At 38.6% G+C, this 16,437-nt stretch overlaps 3 protein-coding genes across 5 annotated transcripts; 2 read left to right on the forward strand and 1 right to left on the reverse strand.

The window, feature by feature from the left end:
• The first annotated feature begins 1,868 nt into the window (after window positions 1-1,868).
• On the forward strand, window positions 1,869-7,765 carry LOC123511551 (m7GpppX diphosphatase-like). 2 transcript variants are annotated; one of them, XM_045267550.1, is made up of 8 exons: window positions 1,869-2,051; window positions 2,791-3,043; window positions 4,089-4,209; window positions 4,699-4,844; window positions 5,607-5,831; window positions 6,587-6,704; window positions 7,114-7,251; window positions 7,570-7,765. In XM_045267550.1, exons 2-8 carry the CDS (start codon window positions 2,798-2,800, stop codon window positions 7,584-7,586), a joined length of 1,011 nt encoding a protein of 336 aa, XP_045123485.1. In that variant the 5' UTR covers window positions 1,869-2,051; window positions 2,791-2,797; the 3' UTR covers window positions 7,587-7,765. The 2 variants fall into 2 exon arrangements, with proteins under 2 accessions (XP_045123485.1, XP_045123486.1); XM_045267551.1 differs by lacking the exon at window positions 1,869-2,051 and adding an exon at window positions 2,241-2,401.
• A 1,565-nt stretch (window positions 7,766-9,330) lies between these two features.
• LOC123511553 (RNA pseudouridylate synthase domain-containing protein 1-like) lies at window positions 9,331-13,084 on the reverse strand. Of its 2 annotated transcripts, none has more exons than XM_045267552.1 (6): window positions 12,976-13,084; window positions 11,496-11,652; window positions 11,165-11,242; window positions 10,701-10,944; window positions 10,329-10,448; window positions 9,331-10,025 (listed from the first exon to the last, which is right to left on the reverse strand). In XM_045267552.1, the coding sequence occupies exons 2-6, from the start codon at window positions 11,646-11,648 to the stop codon at window positions 9,697-9,699; spliced, it is 924 nt and encodes a 307-aa protein (XP_045123487.1). In that variant the 5' UTR covers window positions 11,649-11,652; window positions 12,976-13,084; the 3' UTR covers window positions 9,331-9,696. The 2 variants fall into 2 exon arrangements, with proteins under 2 accessions (XP_045123487.1, XP_045123488.1); XM_045267553.1 differs by lacking the exon at window positions 12,976-13,084 and adding an exon at window positions 12,669-12,860.
• Window positions 13,085-14,100: 1,016 nt separating this feature from the next.
• On the forward strand, window positions 14,101-15,951 carry LOC123511591. The gene is made up of 4 exons (XM_045267616.1): window positions 14,101-14,439; window positions 14,642-14,731; window positions 15,100-15,227; window positions 15,531-15,951. The coding sequence occupies exons 1-4, from the start codon at window positions 14,403-14,405 to the stop codon at window positions 15,870-15,872; spliced, it is 597 nt and encodes a 198-aa protein (XP_045123551.1). The 5' UTR covers window positions 14,101-14,402; the 3' UTR covers window positions 15,873-15,951.
• Window positions 15,952-16,437: the final 486 nt, after the last annotated feature.

Consider the following 16,437-nt stretch of genomic DNA (forward strand, 5'->3'; position numbering starts at 1 on the left):
GTTCAGCAGGAGCAGAGATAGAGAAGCCAGCTGATGTTGTGTGGGCGCCGGTAGTTGAGAAGGTGGCACTGCACACTGCAAAGAAAAGAAAAAAATACATAAATGAATAAAAAATAGAAAAACAAGCGGTGGGTTCCGCTGAGAAATGTCTGTTTCTGAATGAAGCAACAGGAAGCGAGCCTCAAGGATGGCGTGGACGGGCCAAAAGGGAAGAGGCGCCTCCTTGTCTGATACGAGTATGGGATTGGAGTGACACAGCTAGTCTGCCCAAGTGTCAGTGCCTGTGTATTTCTCCCTCACCCATGGAAATGTTTCTGCTTGCTGCTTTGGTTAGAGAAAGACTTGCAGGACACTAATGACTCCATTGTATGGGCTGCTCCAGAGTCTCACGAGCTGAGCCTCAGGGACACTGCAATACTGTATTGCTTGGCGCACGCCACTGCGGGGAGCGGGATCACGAGAAAGGATCTGTTCTTGCCTCGCTAAAATTCTTTTCTTTCTTTCATCTTACTCAGTTACTTGCAACGTATGTTTACCTGTGATGCTGTTATTCATTTGAACAGTGACGGTGTTGGCTTATGTATTGTAAAGAGTGTACCCATAAGAGGCACCAATTACTCACAATTAGTGTTAAGTGCGACATCTTTGTAGACTCCTGCCGCATAGGAGGCAGGCACGCGCGTGTTCCCCGTAGGTGTTCCGTGGTCACCTGACAATGGCTGCAATAATGGAGGTGTGTGTAATTCACCATGGTCACCTGTTGGTCACCCAGCCAGTCTTCCCCATTACGGAGCGAGCTCAGAGCTCATAGACCGATCTTTGGGTAGGACTGAGACTACAACACACTCCACACACTGGGAAAGCGAGGCCACAACCCCTCGAGTTACATCCCGTGTGTGTGTGTGTGTGTGTGTGTAATTTACCACTGTCGTCTGCTGGTCACCCAGCCAGTCTTCCCCATTACGTACGGAGCGAGGTCAGAGCTCATAGACCGATCTTCGGGTGTGTGTGTGTGTGTGTGTGTGGTTACGGAGAGGAACTCTGAAGATACTATGGACAACACGAAGAACTAATGTGGACGTGTTGAGGCAGACATGAGCAGAGAGGGAAATAATGACGACAATGAGAAGACAAATGAGATTTCTCGGACATGCGATGAGGAGGAACGAGATGCATGGAGGCTGTGGTGCTGACTGGAATGCTGGAGGGGAGAAGAGCGACAGGAAAATAGACAAATTCATGGATGGTGTGATGAGAGCGACAAGCGGACCATCTTAGGCCTGCAGAGACAGAGACAGGTGACTCTCCATGGTTGCCCAAGTCCAGGTGGATGTGGCTCTCTCTCTCTCTCTCTCTCTCTCTCTCTCATATTTATGACGACTTATGGATTATTATTATCATTATTATTATTATTATTATTATTATTATTATCATTATTACTATCATTACTACTACTACTACTACTACTACTACTACTACTACTACTACTACTACAACTAGTAGTACTACTACTACTATTGTTAATATCAATATTATTATTATTATTATTATTATTATTATTATTATTATTATTGCTATCATTACTATTGTTATTGTTATTATTATTATTATTATTATTATTATTATTATTATTATTATTATTATTATTATTATTATCATCATCATCATTATTATCAATATTATTGTTATCACCATCATCATCGATATTATTATTATTATTATTATTATTATTATTATTATTATTATTATTAATATCATTATTATTAATATTATTATTATTATTATCATCATTATTATTACTATCTTTATGTGACGAGCTATTGAGTACCAGCTTGCGACCCGTACTTTGAAGAACCGTGAATACGTCGGCAGACATAAAATCATAAAATGCTGAAAAATGAGTGGTGAGCCTTGATGGATGAAGTGAAGTGAACGCCGCCAGCCACTCAGCCAGCCAGCCAACCAGCCAGACACCGGGGCAATGTTTGTTTACCTTGTGCTCGCTTGCCACTTTTGAAGCCCGGCTACTGCATTTTTACCTGATTTTTACCGTAAGTTTGGGTTGTTTTTACTCTTTTCCTTGACGTACTTGGGACTTCACGCATGCCGACTCTTGCCACACCTTGGAAAGTGTGGAAATATAATGTACGCGTTGAAATTAGGAAAGTTTGTTCAAATCCGGGTTACTTGTAGGTCGTTGTGATAGGAAATAAAAGTGTGTGTTTGTTAGTAGTTAGCGAGTGACTGTTGTCTCCCGCAGCGGCGTCTGTGTCGTTTGAGGGCATGTGTGGCATCTGATGTTGACAGGAAAGCAGGGGGACTGTGCACTAACAGTTAAAACTAGTGAAAAGAAAGAAAGAAAACAAAATTCCCATTGTCATCATCATCATCAATTGTAAAGGTAATTTTTTTAGAGAGAGCCAATAAATTTTGAATAGTTATGTAGTAGTTGTATCTCCTCAAGACCTTATCCCATGTCATCTTTGATCCCCTGTTGTTTGTGACCTACCTGATAATGAAAGGTAATATTTACAGTACTATTTCCAGTCATTCTTTCCTTTCATTCCTGGCAAGTGGATGACAACAGTAGTTATAGCATTGCACAAATTTAGATATTCTTTGAGGACAGCATTATATGTTTGCCTCATCAGTGCTCCAATCTCCAGACATGATTACCTTGTGTGGGTGTTTACTGTTAATCTCTTCATTACAATGTCTTTGATTATTTGAAAATTTCAGAAGTAGCATTACATTTCTTTTTCTTTTTCAATTCCACTTCCTTCTTTGCAGGTGAGAGATGGCAGAGGCCACAGCCAAGGGTGCCTGCTCTCCACCCACCAAGAAGCAGCGCACAGATGACTGCAGTGACGCTGTGGACAGCACCACTGACCAGGGCTGTGTTGGGGACCGTGACCCACACTTCCTCACCAGCTTTAAAGACTTTGAGGTGGTGCGGGTCCTCAACAATGACGAGGAGCGCAAGTCGGTGGTGGTAGAGTGTCAGATCAAAGGCAGAGAAGGTGTTGCTGTCGCTCAGTTGCAGGTCTGGTTGTACCTTCTGTTCGTCTTCTTTTAGTCTCTCTCTCTCTCTCTCTCTCTCTCTCTCTCTCTCTCTCTCTCTCTCTCTCTCTCTCTCTCTCTCTCTCTCTCTCTCTCTCTCTCTCTCTCTCTCTCTCTGTCAGATATGACTGGCTGTTTTTTTTAGATTGTGAGGAAATATTGATTTTTGTATTATTTTGTTAATGTAGTTATTGTGTTCATTGCCATTCCTCCCTTTCCCACTTCTGCTGTTAAAGACACCTGCATCACAAAGTGGCCATTCCATGATAGTTGTCCAGAGGAATGAAATGTTGATGACAGCCAGTAATGTAGATGCATCACAGCTAGATTCCCTTGCTATTTTGGTGTATTGCCGTATTAGAAAATTTACATTATTGTGTTCTTTAACATGAGAGTTAAGACTTGGTATATAGCATGTACTCCTTAATATCATTGTTGTATTGAAATGTTCTTAACAAATTTCTTCATCTCATTGCAAAAGAGCCTCCACCTCTCTGCATCCAAAAATTTCGTTTTTTACTTTTAACATGTCTCACATAATTCTCCTTCACTCAGCCATTCTCCAAGTGACCTTCTTGTCTTATTGAACCTTTAATGTCATCCTCATGAACTTTCTTTACAGGCTCCTCCCTCTTCATGCTCTTAGTATGACCACACAATTTCAGTATTTTAATTTCCACTTATTCCATCACAACAATTTACACAATTTGAGCAGGCACTCAAACCAGATCTCTCAGACACACTCTTATTACTCTCACTAAATATCTCCTCTATGATGATTAATTTACTCTGAATACACTTTTGATTGCAGTGCTCCATTAGTGTTGGCAGAAGAATACTTTTTCTAAAACTTCTCTTCATATCCATAAATGCATTCCTCCTTTTTATGATTCTTGCAGGTGATGCTATAATATGCCAATCTTTCACAGCTCTCACTCTTATTTCTCCAGAGAGGGCTGTGAAAGAAAGGGGAAAAAAAGTCTTCATATGTCCCTTTTCTTCCTACTTTCCTCTTATTGGTGATACAGAAGCTGCCATTCAACGCACAGAAGCTTGGAGACATTCTGAGTAGTGGCACAACTCTCAAGACACTCTTCCAGAATGACATCTACTACAACAAGACAGCCCTGGTACCTCCTGATCTTAATGGTGAGACACATGATTCAGGACCATTGTGGGAGGTGGCCAAATGTGTGCTTGTGGAGGAGAGTAATTGACAAGATGAGGTAGAAGGGATAGTGCAGGATGGCACAGGAAGTGATATTATTGACTGTGTGGTTATGTGGTGGTATGATTCTTATGAGATGGTATAGATGGGACAGTTGTGGGATGGTGCAGCTCATGAAATAAGATTGGGTACAGTAGGAGCCTTTTACTCCCACATCAACAATGGACTCAGTAATCAGGTTATCAGTGCTGGGTCATTAGAGAGTTTTAAAAGATTAGACCAATTTATGGAAATCCATAGGTATGTTTCATGCTGGAATTGCCACATGCAGATCTGATGGCTACATGTAGCTTCTCTTATTTTTTCTGTTCTTGTGTAAGATAAGTGAAGTGCATGTTATTTCAGACCAATTTATGATGTAAAATTCCACTGATCATGTTTGCAATCCCAGCTTCCTGCTCTCCCAACAGAGATGAAGGCCACTGTCATCTACCCAGCCGAGAAGAAACACATCCTGCGCTATGAGAAGCAGCCGTCATCGTTCATCCAGGAGACGCCTCGCCTGTTCCGGGAAGTCACCAAGCGCTTCATTGAAACATCATCCTTCAGCAAGGAGGTGGGTGGTTGGTGGGGGGAGCTGTGTTCTTTCTCATCTCAGAATTTTCAGCATATTGATGCACAGTGTTTTATACTTATCAGATTTTCTAAAATGTACATTCTGCCCTCTCTGTGTAGTTCTGAGTTTCAAATTGACAGATTTCATGATACATAAATTCTTGTTTTTCTTTAGGTTTTTCTTCTTTTACTCTAAAGTAACAAATTCCTAAACAAGAAACCCTTGATTACTTTTTAAGAGAATTAGATGAAAGTGAGGCATTGCATCAAGTAAGATAAGTTGTACAGAACATAAATATTTAGGTAATGTTGTGTATGTTTATTTCTGGAAGATTTGTTATTTACTATGAATGTGTGTGTGTGTGTGTGTGTGTGTGTGTGTGTGTGTGTGTGTGTGTGTGTGTGTGTGTGTGTGTGTGTGTGTGTGTATACTTGATGAATCAACTACTCTGATCTCTAACATGGGGCTAAATGTTATGTATGCACCACTGAATATTTTCACTAAAAGGTTCCGCATAGGAGAAAGAGGAAGAGGAAGAGGAAAATTAAACACACAATGATGAAAGTGTTGGTATCATTAGAAGCAACACTAGACATCCATGAAAACTGCACACACAGCCACCAACATGAAACAGAAGAAAACAGCAAAACTAAGAGTGTGGCATCACCACCACAAATAAATGAGGATATCAGACAAACACAATACTCACACATCCTCTCAGGTCACCAAAGAGTAGAGGAAAAAAACAGCACTCAATTACAGTGGATATACAACATCCTGGACCACAAGAAGGAGGTGGACCGCATTGTGTTCGAGGATCCTGATCCTGACATAGGCTTCATCCTTGTGCCGGACCTCAAGTGGACCGGGGAGCAGATGGAAGACCTCTACCTGCAGGCCATCGTGAGGCGCAGAGACATCACCTGCCTCAGGGAGCTGGATGCCTCACACCTGCCCCTGCTCAGGAATGTGCTGGAGAAAGGCTCAGTAAGTGTGATCAATATTAAAAAGTTAGTTGATTAAAATGTGCGTCCTCCAGAGCTCTTTGACGGAAGTTGGACCAGATAAACAAGAAACACAAGTAACAAGAAAGTGTGTGGACAGGTCTGGCTTACCTCACAGGACCAGGGTACTACAGGGTACTACATGGCTCATTGGGTACCTTCATGAGGCTTTTAGTATACCTGATCTCACTGCACAAGACTTTATACTTTCTGTTATCCCTATTTTGCTTTCTTTCTAATGCAGGAATCATTATTTTCAATCTTTTATCCCTTTTTAAGTGAATTTAGGAACTCCCTGCCTGGTAAATTATCTTCTTATGGTTTGGATTCTTTAAAGCGGGCACCAACACATCCTCCAATTTGGATGATGCATTTTTTTTATTTTATTTATTTATTTTTTTTTTCTCTCCAGCTCTAAAAGAGATCGGAGCCCCTGCAGAGTTTTGTTGTAGTGTATGTGAAGGACCTTTCAGTTACAGTTTATAAGATACTTACTAAATCACCAGTTCAGCTCTCAATTTGGAATATTTTGAAATATCAAGTTCATTTTTAAATATTTAAATATGGCTCATAATTTTCCAAAATGTTGTAAATGAAGAGAGAGAGAGAGAGAGAGAGAGAGAGAGAGAGAGAGAGAGAGAGAGAGATATGTATATTTAACCATCACTAATAAAAAAAATAGAAGGGATATTGCTAAATGTGTTTATTTTTAAGTATACTATATTCTCACTCCTCCAGACAGCCATCAAAGAGAAGTATGGTATTCCTGCTCACAAGCTGAGGGTGTACCTGCATTACCTGCCATCCTTCTACCACCTTCATGTACACTTCTCTGCCCTCTCCTTTGAGGCTCCAGGTGAGAGACTCCCGGTTCCACATCCACATTGTCTTCCTTGGACTTTCATTCTCATTGCTTTTCTTTTCTGAAGATTATTTGCCTCTTTTACATTCTTTCTTTGGAGATGATTTGCATCCTTTTCTATACCTCAATAAACTTCCTTTATTTCATAACACAGAGGAAGATGAATAACCATATAATGATATTTAGGAAAATCTCTGGATATTTTTCACATTATGATAAATGTAGGCTACAGTTTTATTATTGTTATTACCATTATTTGTGTGTATGAAACTTTTACATGTAATCCAGACTTGGAAAAGATTGCTAGCATGTAAAGTAGAATGCTGAAATAGATTGCAAAGTGTAGATGTAAACATGTAACTTTTATTGTGTAGATACATTTCTTACAAATTTGAAATTTCAGGGACCTGGGCAGGGAAAGCTCACTTGCTTTCCTCTGTCATCAGCAATATTGAGACCTGTTCAGATCACTACCAGAAAGTAACACTTCCATACACTCTCAAGGACAATACACCACTGAGTGCAATGTTCAAAGACCATGGTAAGAAGTGGTGTCTTTATTCCCTCACTAATTTATTACTTGCTACTGTTGGTGAATATGATTTTTCACTCTCACTACTTAAGACAGCCTCTGAGTTTGCATGTTATTAGAGAAACTGTAATTCTTATGCGAGTCTTGAATGAAAAAGTAGAGACGTCTGACATGATCATGCATAGTATGTTATACAAAATCAGGCATTACAGTTCAGGAAGGCTGAATTAGAAATACTCTACATATGCAAGAAAAAATCTATTTAATGTCATAGTATATGATATTAAATTTCAAGCCCAGATTCATCAGTTGTTTCTCATATTTCAGGTTACTTCTCAGAATAACAACTGTGAGTTTACAGCACTACTGGCTTCATTTGTATTTTTCTATTTGGTTGTTCTGTGTGTAAGTGTGACGTTTTCCTATGGGCAGAACCTTGCTGCTTATGTGTGCAGAGGTGATGTCATGTTTTCAGAACCAGGATTACCTGTGCACTGAAAATAAAGTATAAGAAATATGGAAATTACTGAGCATTGATGATCTTTATATTTGTAATTGATTCATATATGTATTTATTTACCTTATTTTTATGGATTTATTGTAAAGTGTATTGTATGTTTCTGAATGGTCTTTTATAGTTGATTGTCATTTTTATCAAGGGAGACATCTTTTATAAAATCTCTGAGGAAAGAAAGGAAAGTATGTTGAAATGGTTTGCACTAATAGCATCATTGATAAAGTATTTTGAGGAAAGAATGTGAGTACCCAATCCATATCTGTAGCAAAGCCTTTCATCGCTGAAATGTTCTTTGTGATTACAAACTTACACATCTAGAGCATGTTTGTTATAATGAAACAGTTTAGACCCACATAAACTGAGCCACAGATATAGATAGAGTAATTATGAGGTAAGTTGCATGAGTTGTAAAGAGAAAGAATGAAAATGAAAAGAAAAAAACATTATATAGAGCAGGATAGAATTGGTGTGGGTAGTACTGGGTAGGATGCCTTGGGGTGGTGAAAGGAGGGGAGCAGTCACTACTTTAGGGAAGGTAAGGATAACTAAAGAAGGAAGGACAGAAGAAAGCTTGTGCAATAATTCGCACTTATACATCATTGATTTTTAGTCACTTACCATAATCCTAAAATATGCACGAGTCAAAAATTACTTGCCAGATATTTAGGTTAGTATTGTTAAAATCCCAAAACTGATAACTAAATAAGCATTTTTCTTATTTTCTCTGCTAAATATATAATGGGCTTTGTATTTTCTATTTATTCATCTTACTACACCTGAATCCACTATGCTTGTTTGATATAATTTCCTTTATTTTCCAGTACCTAAATATAATTTCTTTTTTATTTATCTTTATTTTTTTTCACTTTGTTCCCTTGTGTGTGGTCTTTTCATGTTTAGCTGGAGCGTGTGTATTGATTCCTTTAAAATGGTGGAGAGACATGAGGGAGGGGGCAAGCATAGCCAGCCAAATGGCTGGGAGAATGTTTTAATTTGCCAATATATATATATATATATATATATATATATATATATATATATATATATATATATATATATATATATATATATAGACACACACACACACATACATACATACACACATCTCTACTCACAGGTTTATTAAATAGGGCAGAATAAAGCTTTCCAACTCATTATTTTCTGTCCTCTTGCCGCAATGTTGCATTTCTTGCTATCTTCTACCGCTATTTCTGTGCCAACAGCTCTTCTGATCTTGCTAACTGCATGCCTCCCCTTCTCCTGCAGCCTTGCTGCACAAGACCACTTTGTTCCTTTCACCCCTATTCTGTCTACCTCTAATGTAAGAGTTAATCAGTACTCTCAGTCATTCATACCTTTCTCTAGTAAACTTGAACTTCTTACCTGCTTCTTTATTTCCATCTTCCTATGACTTGACCTCATTTAAGAGGGAGGATTCAAGACACCTATCCCTTTCCTTTGGACTTTTCCTGTTGGACCTGCACAGGGACTGCCATTTTAAGTTTTTTTTTTTTTTTTTTTCTCGTCTAGGTTTCCCCTTACATAAAAAAAACAAAAACATAAACAATATCAAGACTATAACATTGGAAAAGCTTTATTTTGTAAATAACTTTTGTAGGTATTTTTGTACAATTATGTGCTTACATGTGTCAAGCTTTAAACATGCAAGACTATTTGTACATTTTTTAACAGACATTCTGAGGCACACAGTATAGTACAAATATGGAAGAATGCAATGTGTGGATGAATGATATAAGATAATTCTGTTCAGGGTTAGGACAACCTCCACTTTTATGATCATCCCAATCTAGGAATACTAACATAACACACATGACAATCAGTAAATGACATGTAGTGGTAAACTAAAAGCCACTGCTATTGACATGAAATCTTTTAGTAACTTAATCAATAAATAATTGTACAGTATTTCAAATATGCTATGAGTTCATCCCATGACAATGATGTCTTGCATCCTTCAGCCTTTGGTAGGTCTCCTCAGTCAGGGCATTGAGTGTTTCAACAGGGACCCACTTGTTCCTTGGGTCCTCTGGGGTGAAAGGATCTTTGGTCTGTACATCTATGTAGTCGAGGGGTGAGGGCAACACCAGGCGGTGGGCGTGGAGGAACATGCGGTACGGCCACATGTCTCGTCGGTTGGAGTAAGAGAAATCCCCGACAATGGTATGCCCAAGGTGGGATAGATGGAGCCGCAGCTGGTGGCGTCGCCCTGTGGAAGGCTTGAGCAGAACCTTGGTTGCTGGATAATCTGGATGGTGCAGGAGAGACACTAATTAATGTGAATGACTAAACCATGCCACCATGTAGAAAAAAAAGGTGAGATGAAAGGTACCATGGTTATATTATCAATGAGAGTGTGCACAGGAAAAATTAGTTCAAAACCAAGGAATGGTCTAATATTTAGTAGGTAATACATATTGAGGACATATGAACGTATTAACAAAATACTGTAGTAACAAAAAGAATAGAGAAAACATAATATTGTTCAGTCTATCAATTAGGATGTGATATGAACTAAAATGACAGTTAGAAGATAGTGGCAGGCACTCACCGCAATAAAGTCCACGCTGGAGAACCAGGAGGCGAGTGTGAGCCACCTTGCAGGGCCCCACATAAGGGTTCTGGGCTGTGGCCATCTTGATTTTGTGCCATTCTGGCCGCATGTCATCTCCTGGGCAGACATGGAGGGAAATAAATGGATATTTAGTGAAAATATGATAAAGACAAAGATCATGAAGTACGTATGTAAAATATATGCTTAAAACTGTATTAGATATCTGTACCTGCTGCTGTACATCCTCCATTCTACAAGGCACTCAAAACTTTCTCCTATATCCATTATATTGGATACTATATGTCCAATTAGCACATCTACACACATACACATATGTCAAAGATTATGACAATCCCCATCCTTCCTTACCTATAGGCAAAGAAATATCCAACATCTCTTGAGACAGGTGACCACGAACCAGTGCCAGGTAATACTTATCCACCTGTCCCCTGGTGAAGCACTTAGTGACAGCCTTAGCAGCAAGCTTGCTAAGAGAGATGCACAAGAGGCCACTGGTGGCAAAATCCAGGCGGTGAGAGAACCTGAACTCGTGTCCTAGCTGCTTGTCTGCCAGGTGGGGGAAGAGATGCCTTAGCTGGGCCTGGACTGTCAGCTGAAGATACCAAAAGGACATGGGTGCAGTGCCAAAGATAAAATAAACAGCAAAAGGCAGATGTGAAACTTACTGTAAAATAAAAAGGACACAGGTACGGTTCCAAGGGTAAAATCACAACTGAAAATATATGTACATATATAATTCAACTTAAGTCAAGCCTTGCCATAAAAAATCTATCTCATCTATTTCATGCTATGAGATTTCAAGGAAGCCTCACCTCATTTGGATCATTGCTGTTGATAAGCAGGTCATAACGCTTGCTGAGCACAATGTAGTGTGGACTGTGGTGGAGGATCTAGGAAGGAAAGCATTGTCTTGTCTAAGACACTAGGAGAAGGCATCTTGAATGTCAGTGTAGTATTTGCATTTAAAAACACAAGTACTTACCAGCTGAAATGGCACTTCCATTTCTACAATAGATATTACATATTTTCTATAGTTATCAAAAGCAAATCTTACATTATAAATATTAAATATGAAATTCCTAAACTGACATTTACTAACAAAAAGAAGAGAAAAGAAAAGAAGTAAAATCAATCACCACTGACCTCAATGTCATCTATGGTTGCGGGAAGACTGTGGCCCAGCTTGTACCTCACGATGAAGCACAGCCTCAGCAGGGCCCTGCCGGCCAAGCGGTGCAGCACAGCACCCAACGCCCTCTCTGCCACCATTGCCACCATCGCCCTCCACCACAACATTCACCTGTACAGGAGACATCTATTCATTTATTTATTTATCATTATTTTTTTAACACTGGAATTGGTGTTTTGAGGATTAAGTTAGGTTAGTGTCCTTAAAGATGGGGCACTGTCCCCGAGATGTCCCGCTCGCTCGCCTCGATTTCCGGCTCCCCCTCCACAGCTCCTCCACCCAGCAGATTTGACGTCACATTAAATGAGAAATATATGGTATATAAATTTGTTTTTGCGCAGGGGTTCCTTGAGACATGTGATGTATTTGAAGGGTTACGCACGGGTAAAAAGGTTGAGAAACGCTGCCTTATTCATTGCCATATCTCTCTCTCTCTCTCTCTCTCTCTCTCCTTATTTGTTTTCATATTCTCTTTCTCCTTATTCGTTATCATTCTCTCTCTCTCTCCTTATTCGTTTTCATATTCTCACTCTCCTTATTTGTTTTCATACTCTCTATCTCTCCTCATTCGTTTTCATATTCTCTCTCTCTCTCTCTCTCGCTGACCAATAGCATGGCTTCATATAAGTGACGTCAAATCAGCTGGGTGGAGGAGCTGCGAAGTGGGAGCCGGAATCGAGGCGAGCGCATGGGACGGCTTCTCGGGGACAGTGCCAAAGATGGGCCCTTGCTGCCTGATCCCCCTCGGTTAGGCAGCAAGGGTTGTGTTGGGTAAGGTTAGGTTAGGATAGAAATTTCCTGGTTTCAAAAAATGGTGCACCATGTTAACTTTTTTTACAAATGTCCAAATTTGGCATAATTTGGACTCCTTCAACCTAAAACCTCATTTCCCCACCAGGTCCCCAGGCATTGGAAGGGAAGGAGAAAAGAAAATATGATATATTGTATCAAACTACACTAGGAAAATGTATCAGGGATTAAGGGGGCCGATATTCCCTGCTGTTAACATTTTTTAGCAATTTTCCCTAAAGGCAATGATGTTGTTACTTTTGAAATTTGAAATTTTACATACTTAGGATTCCTCAATCCTAAAACTCCGCTTTCTCAACACAGGTCTCCAAACCTACATGTCCTGTAGAGGGGCGGCAACATAATGCATAGAGCCGCTGTTGGTAAGGTTTACTTCTCCGCACTGCTTAAATAAAATACACGCATTCAGGCAGGATGATAGGGTAAGAAGGATGCCCATACATTACACTGGGTCTGCCACGTGTACACATTTGGGGTTCTTGCTTTTTGTAGCTTACTTATGTTCTTAACTCAGATCCATTACTTTCGACCTTATTCTTTTCGCTTTCATCTCTCAGTACGTTCTTTTCACCAAATTTGCATTAAAGCCACACTGAAATTAAATCAACAATTGAAACAACCTACCATATCATTAGTATTAAAGAGGAAAGCAAGAATGAGTTTTCTCCTCCAAAATCCCGCACGCCGCACGAGCCACGAGCAGGAACAGCTGATCCTCTCAAACATGATCAGCTGATTCCCAAAACAATAAATATATGAATATATAAATATATATATATATATATATATATATATATATATATATATATATATATATATATATATATATATATATATATATATATATATATATATATATATATATATATATATATATATATATATATATATATATATATATATTTTTTTTTCCACGTTTGACTTTGAAACACTACTTGCAAAGGCCACAACGATAACATGTTTAGGTTCTCATGAGTGTTTTTACTCTACTGGTAAAGAAGTTTCATCAAATGATCACTTTAATCATGAAAATATCTTTAAATATCTTAATTGAATTAATTAATGACGTATGATTTTCACTCATGATAATACCACTGAAAGCCCCCTCCATAACTTGATTTGAGACTGTCAAAAAATATCTGAGATGGGAAGCCGAAATCATTGATCAAATTTACATTACTTGATAATCTAAAATTTTTATTAAACATTTTTCATCGATGTTTCCAGTATGAGAGAGAGAGAGAGAGAGAGAGAGAGAGAGAGAGAGAGAGAGATATATATATATATATATATATATATATATATATATATATATATATATATATATATATATATATATATATATATATATATATATATATATATATATATATATATATATATATATATATATATATATATATATATATATATATATATATATATATATATATATATATATATATATATATATATATATATATATATATATATATATAAATACATTCAGGGACATCTGATTAACTTTTTAAGTGAATGAAAGATGTAGATATATAATTCCGTTCTTGACATAATCATTACGTGTACATGGTGCGCTACGACTTAATTATCTATGATTGCATTTTTCAATTCCCAGGTACACTTAATTTCACTTGTAGAACAATTTCATCACCATTTTCTATTTGCTTATAGTTGTTACAATTTTACAATAGTTATGTTATTGCTATTATTTCATAGACTGTTATTATTGTCTTTCAGTGTATTGCACCGGCCATTGCAGCAGCTAGGTAGTGATCTTTCAGTCCGTCATTTTGTCCCGCCTCTCGCTCTCAGATCGTACATCGGCGTTCCTCATGTTGTTGCTAGTTTTCTTATTTATCCCTCGTGTTTCTCTTGTTCTCCTTTATTTCTTTGTTCCTGCTATTCTACTTCACCCCTAGTGTTTCTGATACTTCTCCCCCGTCCCCTTCTGCTATTCTCTTTTACTCTTTCCTTCCCCCCTCCTGTTCCTGCTACTATATCGATTTCTTGCCTTGCCCCTCGTTCCTGCTGCTGTCCTCCATACCCACGCCATGTCTGTTTCATCCTCAATTTCTGCCACACAAGGAGGTAGGGGATAATTTGATTTGTTAATCTCGGAATGCCCTGCAAATATCTGTTTATAATTCAATATTTTGTCATAGAATCCATTAGTATATACCTACAGAGTGTGATTCCTTTCGGTAAAATGGTTTTGTAAAATATAATGAAAGAAAGTTGAGAGGAAAACTAATTCTAATTACTATTGCTGCCTCCCTCCTATCCCCAACAGAGGACACATCCCACGACTATACAGGCAATCCTAACACTTTCGTCAAGCCCCTGAGGATGGCAGCTGAGCTGGAGGGGCTGGCCAAATACGGTAAGAGAGAGAGAGAGTAGTTTTTGCATTGGTAGCATTGACTGAGAGTTCGTGATAGACAAGAGGAGAGGATGGAATGGACTGAAAGAGGCAGATATATAGACTGGGAGAGACAGGGATAAAATAAGATATGCAGAAATAAACTGAGAGAGGTTCCGAGAGAATGGGAGAAACTCTGATAGAATAGGAAAGCCTGGGATAGATTAAGAAAGATCATTCTGATAGCATGAGAGAGAGAGAGAGAGAGAGAGAGAGAGAGAGAGATATTCGCCATAATTCTCCATGAATTGATTCTTTTCTCTTCTCTTTGTGTGAACGCAGCCTAATGTATAAGATAGTGTATATAGTACGCCTGTCCCCTCCTACAGCCAGCGGAGATGTGAGAGGCAACGAGGAAGCGAGAAAAGCTATGAACATCTACTCTTCCGGTGAGAGCGAGGGGACGGCAGACTCTTCTTGTGCCTCCAACGTCTCCCTCATTGTAAATTGCAGTGACGTGAGTGTTATTTGTTTGGGGGGATTTTTGTCCCTGTTACATTTTCCTCTGTCCCTTGTTCTTCTCAATCTCGTTCTTGTCCTCCTTATTGTCATCGTCATCACTGTTGCTCTTCTCGTCCTTTCTCTTTTCTTCCTGCTCGTCGTTGTCATTCTCGTCAGTGATATTGTTCTTGCTGATATTATTGATGTAGCTATTTTTGTTGCTTAACCAAAGCTAACTTGACCACATCATTGTTGTTTGTTAAAAGAATGACAATGATGAGATGATACAATCCTATTTAATATTGAACGTACTCTTAAGCAAGGTGTTGTGTTGAGCTCTGAAACATCACATCTGGAGGTGGTGAAGAAAAAAGAGAAGGAGAAAGAAAAGACATATAGAGTGACCACGTCCCATCGCAGGGAAGAGCCACGCACTTCCAAGCGCCGCCATGTCGTGAAGTCTTCGTTAAAGAAAACCAAGACAAGAAAGCCTCGCAAAATATTAACCACCATCACTACAAAAAGGAGGTTGGCGGCTAGACTGAAGCTGTACGCCATCATGCACAACGACGGAGGAACATCACGTGGAAAGGAAGGACCCAGAGCAAATGCAAAGCGGAAGAGGTCAAGCGAAAGTGAAGAAGAGGAATACGAAGATTAATTATCAGCGAGATGCTGTTGTTGTTGTTGTTGTTGTTATTGCTGCTGCTGCTGCTGCTGCTGCTGTAATTAAATTTTATTGGAGCTATTTATTTATTTATTTATTTATTTATTTTTTTTTTGGGGGAGGGTGGTCACGAAGCAATTTCTTCATACTGTAATACAATGATTTACAGATGCATATACATGTAGATTTGTTTCCATTCTTCTTTTCGTGTCTAATCATCAACTAACGCACTGACGCATACATGTATCTAATTTTATATGCTTATAGTTATACTACAAAGGATACCAGAGGAAAATCTTATGTTTTTATTATGTATGGATCATTGCATACCGGTAATCTTTTAAACAAATTTCAGCATTGATTTCTTTGTGCTCTACGTAGCGTACTATTATTTATGATAAAAAAGAAAAGTGTCAGAGGATTTTGCTTTATATTTAGAAGATGATATTAGGTATTAAATGGAACATGACATCAAATAAATTTCCTTAACCTACTTAAAAAGTAGCATGCACACACACACACACACACACCCGGTAGCTCAGTGGTTAGAGCGCTGGCT

This window comes from Portunus trituberculatus, chromosome 31, assembly GCF_017591435.1.
Source record: "Portunus trituberculatus isolate SZX2019 chromosome 31, ASM1759143v1, whole genome shotgun sequence".
Lineage (NCBI taxonomy): Eukaryota > Metazoa > Arthropoda > Malacostraca > Decapoda > Portunidae > Portunus > Portunus trituberculatus.